This window comes from Periophthalmus magnuspinnatus, chromosome 14, assembly GCF_009829125.3.
Source record: "Periophthalmus magnuspinnatus isolate fPerMag1 chromosome 14, fPerMag1.2.pri, whole genome shotgun sequence".
NCBI lineage: Eukaryota > Metazoa > Chordata > Actinopteri > Gobiiformes > Gobiidae > Periophthalmus > Periophthalmus magnuspinnatus.
The window spans coordinates 6,395,417-6,407,795 of record NC_047139.1 but is presented as its reverse complement, the minus strand read 5'-3'; the positions used below and the strand labels follow the sequence as shown (position 1 = coordinate 6,407,795).

The window sequence follows — 12,379 nt, the reverse complement described above, 5'->3', positions numbered from 1 at the left end:
AAGATAATTTACAAACAATGAATTTGCTGTGATGGTGAGGCAAACATAAAATGTTTAGTAATTAGTAAAATATTAACGATAAAATGTGTGCAATAATAATAATAATAATAATAATAATAATAATAATAATAATAATAATAATAATAATAATAATAATAATAATAATAATAATAATTCACACTATAAACCATTAACTACGGGTAGAATACAAAAATAGTCGTCAAAAGAGCCTAAAAATATACTTTACTTCCCTCTCCCGCTCGGTAGGTGTCGCTGTTTCTTTCATTGTTTTACACTGACGAAGAAGAAAAAGTACACCGCAAGATGGCGACTCCCATGCACAGGATAATAGCCAGGAGACAAGCGTAAGAAAAACGTATTTAATCCTCAAAGAAACTGTTTAAAAATGTATATTATTAAATTATGCCATCGTGTGATCGGTGTGAATCTACTGGTTTTAGACGTGGCTAAATAGAGCTTTGTGGTAAGGCAGTGAAACGTGTAAGAATCGCCATGAAGCTAAACCAATGAAAGACAATCGGCGTTGGTCCATCAGCAGCTGTGCAAATGTTTATGCATTCAATAATATAATCGCCATTGAATGTCTTAAAACTATTGCTTTAAACCAGTAATTACACTATACTATTATTATGTTTTTTCTCGTTGAATTACATCCATAGAGGCCTAGTACTCTATGTTATTACAATTTTAAAACTTAGCATTGTATCAACTTGTTCCCTCCATATTTACAATCTTAAACTAATGTTCGTTCAAGACGCACAACGCTACTTTTCTGATGGCTCTTTCTGATACTCTATGAGATTTTGGTTTACCTATAATGTTCCACAACATAGCATTCAACTTGTCTAATTAAACTCGCCACTGGGCCAAGTTACAAGTCAAATCTGTGGAGAGACGACGACCTTCTTAGGCAGAAAACATGTTTTGTAGGTATTTTGTGCAATAAATGCCTGCAATTGAATAAATGCATGATAAACTAATCTAATGCCATACTCTGAAACATTCTATTCAAAGTATAACATCTCTCTGAAGACAAGCGAGTTACATACCCCACACCAAAAAAGTTACACAGTTCACCTTTAAGATACTAGTACTGGGGTAAATTGAGTGAATCTGTGACATTATAACTATAGTAAACTAAAGCCTTTTAAACTGAGACATTGTATGCCCTATTATTCTTGAGTCAACACAACTTTCTTCTATTTTTGTACAAAATAAAGAATGTGTTATTTATTATTATTAAGGAATTTAAACACTTGAACAGTAGATGTATAACCCACTTGAACGATGAGAATAATTGTTGTGTCTTTAGAGAGGCAAACAAGCAGAATGTGCGGTGTCAGAAGTGTCTGGAGATGGGGCACTGGACATACGAATGCACAGGGAAGAGAAAGTACGTGCACAGACCGTCCAGGACAGTGGAGATGAAGAAGAAACTGAAGGAGATCGAAAACAAACCTCTTGCCATCACTGGGTAAATGCTATGTCAGCTAGCACACGGAATAACGATCACTATAACATGCCTCACTACAAATGGTGAGATTGAACTAAAACCTAGTGTAATTTTCCTTTGGTTTGTAAATTTAGTAAAATAAGATAAAAATGTGTATTGCTCTAAATATTATACATTGTAATCAAAATATAATATAAGCAAATAAAATTATAAATGTAGATCTAATATTTAAACCTCAATAAATGCACAGGAAATAAAATTACACGTATAAATAAAAACATGTTTTGGTGGAAAACCACATAGCAACCCTTGCGGTTAGCTGATAATGAGGCTTTTATTAAGTAAAACCTATTAACGCAACATGTTTTCTCACAGACCTGGGACAGAAGATTCGGCTGAGAAGAAATCTAAAAAGAAGTGAGTACTGTAACGCTGATTTCTATTTTGTCTTTGTCAGAGTATTCGTCCATGATTAAAATTATTCAACACCCTAATTTTCTTCTTTAACTAGATAAATTATTGTAATCACTTAAAAAAACAAACTGATTTATGTAAGCAGTCCCTCTGGACCGTGTCATGACAAACAGTGACCATGAGATGGCGTAATATTTTTATTTTAGATGCTTTGTCTGCTTTTACTGTATTTACTGTATTAAGGAAAATAGTTTGAAGTTTGAAAAAAGTTCAGACACAATAATGCATAATATATATTTAGTTTTTCGCTGCAGCCTTGCTTTGAATTACACAGCTTTCTTAATTCTTTAATTTCTTAATTTACTAAGCTCTTTTTAAGCCACTTGATTCAGGTTACCAGCACTAAATACTTATTACACAAACTATTAAAACACAACATGAAAAAACATCTGTGATTATAATTTATAAAAGGTAAAAATGTGTACGCAAACCCACTTCAGTGTGAAAAAGGTTATAACTCTTTATATAACATTATTATACATTATTATATCCACTTATTCTTTCTCTGTGCTTGACTTCAGGGCTAAAGACTCCAGTGGCAGCAGCAGTGACTCGGACAGCTCATCCAGTGAAGATTCCTCTGACAGCAGTGACTCCTCCAGCTCATCGTCCGACAGCAGCAGCGACAGTGACGACTCTTCATCGTCTTCATCGTCTTCGTCCTCCTCTGACAGCTCCGACTCTGAGAGCAGCAGCGACTCAGACCAGGGCCCACCAAAGAAGAAGAAAAAGAAGAAATAAAATGGAAGCTTCCCCAGTATTGCTGACTAGTATGTTTGGGTTGTAGTTTGAGTCATTTGGGCCTTATCGGATTGTTTTCAAATTCTGTAAGGAGGAGCCAGTATTTCTTTATTCCCTCTATGGTATTTGCGAAAAGATCGAAAAGGAAAATTCACAAATCTTGAAGCAGATAGGTTATATCAAAATGTGTATTATTCCTATATATTATACCACACAACAAAATCAATTAGTTTATTTATCTTGACTGAATTATAGGTCTGTGAATGTTGGGACATTATCTAAAACCTAACTAACCCATGTCTAAACTTTCTTAAATTAATATTCAGGTGAACGCATTGGTTTATAATAAATCTGTAATCACTGGGCCTATAACCATTAAAAAAAACAAAGAAAAAACACTGCCATCTTTCAGTGCAAATAATCTAAGATAAAATGAAACACCTTTCCTTGTAGCATCAAACTGACATTCAGTTACTCAGGACAGATGTCTTTTGAGTTTTGCATGGGACAAAATGATGCTGGTGGGAAATATTTTAATTATATTAGATGTACATAGTGTCTAGTATCTTTTGCATCTTCCCCTCTTTTCACCAACTGCTTCCATAAATATCTGTTTTGGTATGCGATTAGGCTCATGTCTCTACCCGTGTAATGTACATGATTTATAATGCTGTTGTACTATTGCTAATTCTTTCCTCTCTAGTTTTAACCTATTGGCTCATGTTGCAAGATTTTATTTTTAATAACATGACTATTGTCATATTTAAAGAGCAGTACACATTGAAATATTTACTTGTTTCATGCTTAGTTTGAATGTTGAAGTTTAGTTGCAAAGGTGTACATTTTTTTGTCATGTTACAGGTTTATTTTTTACGTCCATCTTCTAAATTAACATGTTAAGATGCAAGCTTTTGTACTAAAGTATATTTTAGCATAGTAACAAAATACACATGCACAATCAAGATTAATGTGAGCTTGTTCACAAATTAAAATGTTTATTCACATTTTAAGACTTGGTAAGAAATGGGCTTGATAAACTGTAAAAATAAAGTTTCAATTTTTTATTTTATTTATGGTTTCAAAGTATTTATATCCCAAATAAACAACCAGTATATACTTCACATTTTAGCTAGTGCGAGAATACAAAATAGATACATTTCTACATTCAACTAATTTATTAAAGCTGCTGTGACCTAAGCTATTTAAAATAAAGAACAGAAATACTGATTAACTAAATGAAAAAAATACTGAATATAGTTGTGCTAATATACCATTCAATAAAAGGTTATATAGGTCTTTCTAGCTTGCAGCGCAACAATAGATGAGAGCAGACAGTGAAGGAGGCAGCTCCACTCCGGATGTCTCCAGGAATAACAGTGTGTCAGTCAGTGGGAAACTGGACTCTGGTTGGTCCTCTCTTTCTAGCACCATCTTCTGGACACTGTCTGCCGCCTTCTGTAGCAGAAGATCTGTGAACATATGACTCCACTCTTCAGTCAGTGACATCACAGAGTCTCTGAAAGGTCCGAGATTAACCTGCAGCCAGCCTTGCATCACAGTGATGTCGTTGATGGCACTGAGCTCGCTCTGAATGCCCTGCAGGTTCTGGATCTCTCTCCTGAAGTCCTTCAGAGTGGGAGGAGCCTTGTTCACGTCCTGTTCATCTGGCCCGAGCTGTTGCCCGTATGTCAGGAACTCCATCATCACGTCCGGTCTGCTGCTGGTCCACAGGTGGCTATACTTCTTGTCCAGCTCTGCTCTCAGATGTTCTGCTTTCTCAGACACTTCCTGCACATTTGACTCCACCTTTTGCTCCAGAGCACTCAGGGCAGGGCTTTTTCTCAGGCTGGGGCGGTAGTTAGTGTCGTGGTGAATGGAAATCCTGGGGACAAGGTCTGAGGCAGTGTAGAGCTCAGACACTATGGACTGCAGACGCTGCTCCACAGACAGGACACCCCCTGCTGCAGAGAAGTCAGAGAGTACAAAGCAGCTGCCCTGAGGCTGCAGCATCAGAGTCACACTGAGCAGAGGTGGCCCGGGGCTCTTCATGCAGTCAGTGAGGAAGGACAGAGCCGTCTGCAACAGTTGAACCAGACCAGACTGGACCAGGTCATCGATATGATCCAGGTAGGATAGCCATGCCTGAGAGTCCTGCTCAGCCTGGTACAAGGACATGTTCTCCTGAGTCAACCTGAGCAGCTCCTGTGCGTCCTGGGACAGCTGTGACTGAATTGTCTCTGTAACCCCGCCCATCAGCAGCCCGTCCTTTTGGCGCTGCAGTAGCTGGATCTTACCCCACCCCTCTGTGATCTGTTTGATGGCTGCTGTTTTTGTCCTGGTCTCTGTGATCATTTGATGGAAACTCAACACTTTGTCTCTCTTCATCTGGACCTCCTGCAGCAGCCCCTGAGTGCCCCAAGTCTGGCACTTTAGTCCGGACAGATCGCGATTGAGGTCCTGGAGCTGAGCCTGGATCAAAGGCAGCTCCACTGGGTTGATGCTGCTCACCACCTGGTTATAACATGACTGCAGTCTGCTCAGGCTCAGGTGAGTCTCTGTGAGGTCATCTCTGCAGCTGAACAGGTGAGACGCTTGAGGGTGGAGCTTCACCTCTTGGTGTTGATTGACAAACCGCAGCTCACGAAGTACCACTTCCAGTTTTGGACCACATGGGACCTCCAGGATGCCGCTATGCTGTAGCTGAATTAATGGCTGCTGCAAAATGAAAGCACAGTCCTTGTCCAGACACTCAGTCCATTGGGTCCTCACTGAAGCTCTGAAACTCTGGAGCAGCTTTATAAGACTTTGGCATTTTTCAGAGACTAAATTTGCTCCACTTGGCTCCACCGCCCGAATTAGAAGCTGGTTGTGGTATGAATGCTGAACTCTCTGTTCCAACTGTTGGGCCCAATTCAGAATAGAGATCTCTCTTGGTGTATATGTGTTGTAAACCTGGCTCTGGACTTGGTTCTGTTTGTAGGCCTGGATCTGGGTTTGGACTAAGTGCTCAGTCTGGTTCACCTCTGTTAGAATCATGTTCCAAACTGAGTTGAAGTGGCAATGCAGATTGTTTAGAATCAAAGGACGCCTCAAGACTGCCCCAAACATCAGCACAATCTTCCCTGCAGAGGTGGAAATAGTGCAGGTCTGCAAAGCACTACTGAAAATGTCCACTAAACTGTTTTCAATGCCTTTAACTTGAGCATCAAACTGGGCCCAAAGTTCAGGAAACTCTTGGTCATGGCAATCAGTCGCATCACATTTACTCTTTGCCAGAATGGTCATATGATGGAAGAAGTGAGTATACTTATTTTGAATCAGCCCAGTCCACTTCTTGCCGTTGATCCCACCCAAAATGGCTTGATCAAGGTGGGCCATATCCAGAGTGACACGATACCCCTCCCTTATGTTATCCAAACGCTTCAGAAACTGGTCAAGGTGGATGAAAATGAGCATAGATGGAAAGTCCCACTTTGGATTGTTACCTCCCTGAGTATCCAGCTCAGCTCTGCAATCCCTGAAGCACTCTTTCAGTCTCTCCAGAGTCGCAATGCACAGACAGACTGACTCCAAAACTGGGGCTGGATCTGAAAGAAGGCCCTTCAAGACCTGGCCCCTACCCAAAAAGGACCGGCTCAACTCAATGAAGAGGTTGCAGATCTCTTGTATGAGAACCACAATGCGACAAGGTTTACAGTAAAATTGTGAACGTGTCCATAGCAACAGAACCTCCTTCATCATGGTTTCCACTTGATCCCTCAACTGGGGGTAGTCCATGGTCTGCAGTTTTTCCAGCAGTTCTTGAAGGGGTTTAAGGTTGCGAGTTATGTCCTCAGCTTCATTCAGTGCACTTTGTACACTGGAGTAGACCTGTTGCAGGATAGGTGCATACACACTTTCGGCATTTTCAACAATGGCCACCACTTGTTGTGCTTTGGTGCTCTTCAGCTTTTTATCGATAAAGACCAGATTTTCGAGCCTACTCTCCCAGAAGTTGAATTCCTCTATAGGCATGGGTCTGGTTCGCTCCAATAAAAGCTCTGATGAGTCCTGCTTCAAAAATTCATCCACAAGCTCTGCCCACTCTATGATGGTCGACTCACAAGCTTGGAGATCTTTTGACTGAATAGTGCTTCTTAGTATAATGTCTCCAAGGTTGTTCTCACTCTGATCTTTCTGGTCCAAACTCCTTTCAAGATAGCATGCATCCTCGTGGAGGTCGCATTGGGGGAGAAAGATGCGTCCTTGGGTTTGGGCCTGAACAACCAAAGCCTGCTTTTTCAGAAGCTTCATCTGCCTTAGCATCTCTTCCTGCATTCCCTGGGGCCAATCAGAGCAGTTCTTTCCGTTTCCGATCAAGGGCAGGGCCAACTCCTCTGTGAGGGCAATAAACAGGCCGAGCGCATCATCCCCGGGAACCTCCACAAATATCAAGTTCTTGGCGGTGTCTTTGGTCACTGCTTCACAGCTCGGTTTGCTCACACACAGCACTTTGGAGCTGACGTTACACGGGAAGTGGAAGGTGAAGTGAAGAGGTAGCGGGGCAGCCACGGGAGGAGGATCATCTGGGTTGGACTTCGGTACCGCCTCTGTCTCCACTGTTGCTGGTCCATGTTCAACCCTCATACCCTCCTCTTCCTCCTTCTCACTGATAAAAAGACATTTGTGGTCTTGCCTCGTGAAAAAAACGTTGAGCGTTGCCAAGTTGACATCGTCTAAAACACTAACCCGCCACTTTTCTGGATCTAAGCGGAAACTTTTGATTGTAAAGTTCATCAACGGATTCAGTCGCTCATCTTTAGGGTCCATCATATCCATTTTTTCTTCGTTTACCTACATTTTCTTTGAATTAGCAAATTATAAGTCGGACGTTACCAGAATCCCGGTAACTATAACAATCAAATGTCGCACTGTACGTCCAGTAAGCGACCTGTGCGTCATAATGCTGCTGCTTTCACTGGCTGCACGTAAACTTGAACTATACTCTTATAATTCACACTTAAGGTTTTACAAAACACTCAAAACTTTGTGTTCGAGGTACTAACTATAAAACCATTAAAGGAAACTACAACAGTATATACGTAGCAAATTTTGTGGTTGTTTTCTATCTTTGTACACTGCACAAAATATTTACGCTTTATTTTTTATTTTTTTTAAAGCAAAAAACTACTTTGCCTATATTTTAGCAATTACATGTAATAGCTAATGTGGCTAAGTACATTTATTGTTTTACACAGTTTCAATATCATTTTTCTAGTGGAGTTTTGTTATGACACTGTGTTGATTCCCACACGGCCCGTAGTGCTTGAACGCGCCGTCGCTGCTCCATGCATCAGCGCTGTGTCTGTGGAGATACCTGCGGCTACTGCACTCAGCTAGCAGCTTCACCCATCACTCATCCTGCCCAGGAATGACGAGATGAACGACATCCAAAATGACTTTATTTTGTTTCTCACTTGACGCGGGGTTTTATTTGAGGGAAATCATGGGGCTCGTCATTTGGTTTTAGCGTTTTTAACTGTTGTAGCGTTTTGCCGAGTCCATTTTGCGTCTAAGTGGAAGTGGTTCAGACAAAGAGAAAGGAGCTTTCCCATAGCTAGAATGGTTCGGGCCTAAAAAGAAGACAAGAGGTAAGGATGATGCTTTTATGTGTGAATTTATCTTGCAAATCTGTGCGTTTTCTTCTGCCTGACATGTTATATTAATGCTGTTTTAATTACCCGAGCTGTATTTGTTTTTGACGCTAACTAGCTGCTAGCCTAGCTGAAGCTAACAGTGCTAAAGCAAAGGTGAAGTCTGTGTAGTCAGGGCTAGGTATCACGTTAGCAGCCAGCTTTTTGGACAGGGCGACTAAATCCAGGTTTTTCTGATAAAATAATAACCAGCATAAACGAAATTACTTGGAGGAAGTTTGAATTATTTGCTTAGGTAAGAAATAGCATGATTCACAGGTTGGAGATCATGTGTTTGTTTCTGTAATGTTCTGCTCACAAGCTATGACGTCTACAGTTTGTTTTCTTTTTCTTGACAAGTTTGGCATTGGATCAAAGACATTTAAAATCAACCAGTCACTTTTGCATGCCATGTCTGATTATATACTTATCTACTTTTACTATTTTTTAATATTTATTTGGTATATGCTTTATTATAAACTTGCATGGAAACAGTCTTGATGTATTTATTACCTTAAAGTTACCTCCTGACACTGACTGATCCTATCCACTGCTGTTTCACTATGACTGGCAAAACTTTTTCCTGTTGTTCAGCATAAACCACACAATCCTATCCTGCGTTTATTGTATCAAATTACAGTCATTGCCGGTTAGAGCCCCGTCAGCTCTAAACCCTGCTAATTTGCTTGAAGAAAAACTATCATTTAGACAGAAAGCAACATGATAGCTGGTGCCTACAGTGTCTAGCGTTTGAGACTTTGCAAAAAGGGACAGCTGATGTGCTTTAGGAAGCCATTTTAAACGCCACAGTGGGGGGAAGGGCCAGTAAAGCCATCATAAGTCCAGAGTAGTTTAACACGTACAAATTGCAGAGTTGATGTTTGACGAAAATGTACCAGGAAGCACCTAGGAGAAGGAGCAACCTAGTTTGTTTACTTAGTTTGACATGGTGCACTACAAGGGGGTGCTAGGGTCATGAACTTTATGGCAGGTAGTTGTAAAGGGCCACAGCTGCAAGTCAGCGGCAGTGAGAGGGGTTCAGAAATGTCTTCCAGATTGTTGTGCTGCCCTCTTTTGAAGCTTTGCATTAGTAACCACAATAGTGCACATGTTGATTAGACTACATACATGAGAGGTATTGTTGAGAGCTAAAGGAGTGGGGGCAATTCAAGATGTATTACTGTATGTAAAGAAGAGAACCAATTCAAATGCTTTTTACTGGCACATTTGAAAGACAAATTACCACTTGACGCACATACTGTGTTACAGGTATTTGTCTATTCTTTCTATTGCAAAACCCACTGTGTATATGATCCTGTGTCTACTTTTTGTAATTGTTAACCACTTTAGGCTCAAGCTATATAAGAAAACGAATGTCAATAGTCATGTGCTGATAAGTGGTTTGATTAGGTGCACCTCACATGACTTCCCAGTTTGAGTTAACACAGGGAATTGTGGCTGTCGACAAATGGTTCTACCACAGACAACAGTGGTCCATACTGTTGTAAGTTTTGTGTCATGATTACTAATTTGTTGTTGTTATTTTTGCTCAATGTGATTAAAATATGTTTTGTAAACTCTATAATGTTAATTACAGAGTGGAGTTACAGGGATATATATATATAAACAAACTCCACTTAAGTGATCCTACATTACACAAAATTGACTGTTGTTTAGCAGTGTTAGAATGTTATTACTAGAGATCGACTGGTATGACGACATTTTTTTGTTTGTTTGTTTTTTCTTTCCATGGCTGATGCTGATACCTATATATATATATATATATATAGTGCAGATTTTGACTATTTTCCTCAAATTGTGCACTTTAAATGTACTACAAACCTTTAAGAGAGCACTGTATCACATTTAGTGCAGTTGTCTCTTCGTTTTAAAGTGTTAAAATAAAGCTTTGTGTGTATGTACTAGGAAGCAAATCAGACAAAAACAAAATATCAGCCTGTGAAGAAGATTTAAAGCCAATAGCCGATGTGCTAAAAAGCCCACCAATGTATTGACCGACGGATATATCAGTCTGACTCTAGTTGTTACCTCCTCAAAAACATACCTGTTTGAGTAACCCTTTATTATTAGTCTGTAACATCTCCAAACCTCTAAATGCTCTGTTCCACCTTGTTCCTAGTTTAGTTAACAGCGACCTTTTACTTTTCATTCAGTAGAAATTGGAAATTCCAGGTCTGAAATGATCCAAATGATTCTAGTGAACACAACTCCAGGTATGTTTTTGATGAGGAAGCAAGATTATAACATAAATCGGAAAGTACTGTAATATGGGCACTTTAATAACAGTAATAACAGGTATATATTTACATTATGTCTTTGTCACAAACCTTGTTGCTTTGACCTTTTCACCTATTCCTTTATTGAGGTATTGTCCAGTCCATGTAAACAGCAGACACTGGCAGACATTTGCTCTCTCTTTTGCCCCTCATGTGAAACTCCTTTTGCTTCCTGTTTAGGTTTTCGCCATAGTTTCAGTCCAACGGTTTCCTCTTTGACCACAGATCTCGTTATAATGACTTGTTGGTCTTTTTTTCAGACAGAGGAGGAGTGGGCACTTGGCTCCTTTGGCTTCAGGACAGTGTTTATACCATCGTGCGGTTGTGAAAGCTGCATGTTTTGGAAGTAATGTTATTGTATAGTAATTGTATAAGAATGTTGGGCTGCACTCCCAGTTCGAGCTAGTCTGTGTCTAAGTTCATTAAATACCCAGCTAGCTGTTTTGTTGCTGTTGTGGATAGCTTTTTGATTTGTCGCCAGCTTCACATGGGGTCATTAATCAAAGCAGTAATCGACTGAAAATTCGTCAATATATTCAAACTCAACAAACCTTCTTGGTAAACAAACAGCTTACACCTCTGTTATTATTACTTCTTTATGCTTCATGCACTTTTGTCAACAGATGACTTTAGTACAAGGTGTTTTTTTGAACATTTATTTAGCCAGACCTAACGATAAAAACACATTCTTATTTACAACTTTGGCATGGACCTTTTGGTTGGCCTAAAGAGACATAGACGCACTTGCCAAAAACAACCCGTTTGATGAGGATTCAGGAGGTTAATGTATGCCGCTAGCTTAACACTATCAAAATATTAACCAGTTTGACTGAAATTGATACTGTTTGCTGTTTTATATTCAGCTATGGTAAATGCAAAACTCAAGACAGCTGCTTACAGTTTCAGAGAGTAAAGGATAGTCATGAGAAAAAAGCTTTGGTGTCGATTAATGCAGATTTGTTTGAGTTCATTACTGTTATTATTATTGTCATTGTTGCTATTTTTATGTAGTTATTTCTATTTTTTTTAAGATCACATCCCCATTTTCTCTTAAATTGACTATTTGACTGAATTACATTAGTCAAGTTCATGCCAGATTGTTATAAAAACGGAAGAATTCATATTTGTCCATACACTTTTCAATACCAAATTCGTTATTTCATGCAGGCACAATTTCTCCAGATTTGTACATTCTCTTTGATTCATTGTTACTGTGTAAAGTAACCAGTTTCAAAAGTTCATGAACTCTTCAGCTCCATGACTCCAGCTTCTTCTACCATTACTTTTGAATGCAGCCTGTAGGTATTGGTATTGGGTTGTGGAAACTCCCTTGCTGATGCTTTTTAATGATCCCAAATCTAATAAGACATCTGCAAATCTCTCTCTTTCTCTTTTTTTTGTCTGTTGGTTTTGGTCCAGCAGCAGAGACTCTCTGACCCGCTGCATCTGTTCTGTTCTTTGATGATGTGGGGATTTCAGGGTTGGATTATATCATGGCATGGAGATTGAAGGTTGTTAAGGTAGTTTTAATTAACAAAGATTAATACAGCTTTAGTCTGTGGGTTTTAAATCAAGTCTACGTGGAGCGTTTTAGAGATGGGACCCACGGGACTATGCTCACGACAAGAAATTTTGACATAATTTTGAATAAATGCATCAACTCAAATTTTGTCAATGCAATTCCTTTTTGTTGAACCAAACTGGTGTGGTAAAAATGACAG

General features: G+C 39.4%; 2 protein-coding genes across 2 annotated transcripts in view; both read left to right on the top strand.

The window, feature by feature from the left end:
• The first annotated feature begins 283 nt into the window (after positions 1 to 283).
• zcchc10 (zinc finger, CCHC domain containing 10) lies at positions 284 to 3,757 on the top strand. The gene is made up of 4 exons (XM_033977995.2): positions 284 to 365; positions 1,334 to 1,495; positions 1,850 to 1,891; positions 2,470 to 3,757. The coding sequence occupies exons 1-4, from the start codon at positions 325 to 327 to the stop codon at positions 2,687 to 2,689; spliced, it is 465 nt and encodes a 154-aa protein (XP_033833886.1). The 5' UTR covers positions 284 to 324; the 3' UTR covers positions 2,690 to 3,757.
• A 4,279-nt stretch (positions 3,758 to 8,036) lies between these two features.
• Positions 8,037 to 12,379, top strand: part of aff4 (AF4/FMR2 family, member 4) — a 51,881-nt gene continuing 47,538 nt past the window's right edge. Inside the window, exon 1 of the mRNA XM_033979113.2 lies at positions 8,037 to 8,319. The gene's annotated coding sequence lies outside the window, so the exon portion shown is untranslated. The remainder of the gene's footprint in view (positions 8,320 to 12,379) is intronic.

Excerpts from the sequence above, each read along its gene's own strand:
- zcchc10 (XM_033977995.2), top strand. The coding sequence starts at position 325 with ATGGCGACTCCCATGCACAGGATAATAGCCAGGAGACAAGC. Across the intron at positions 366-1,333 it reads ATAATAGCCAGGAGACAAGC|AGAGGCAAACAAGCAGAATG; the intron begins GTAAGAAAAACG and ends TTGTGTCTTTAG. Across the intron at positions 1,892-2,469 it reads GAGAAGAAATCTAAAAAGAA|GGCTAAAGACTCCAGTGGCA; the intron begins GTGAGTACTGTA and ends GCTTGACTTCAG.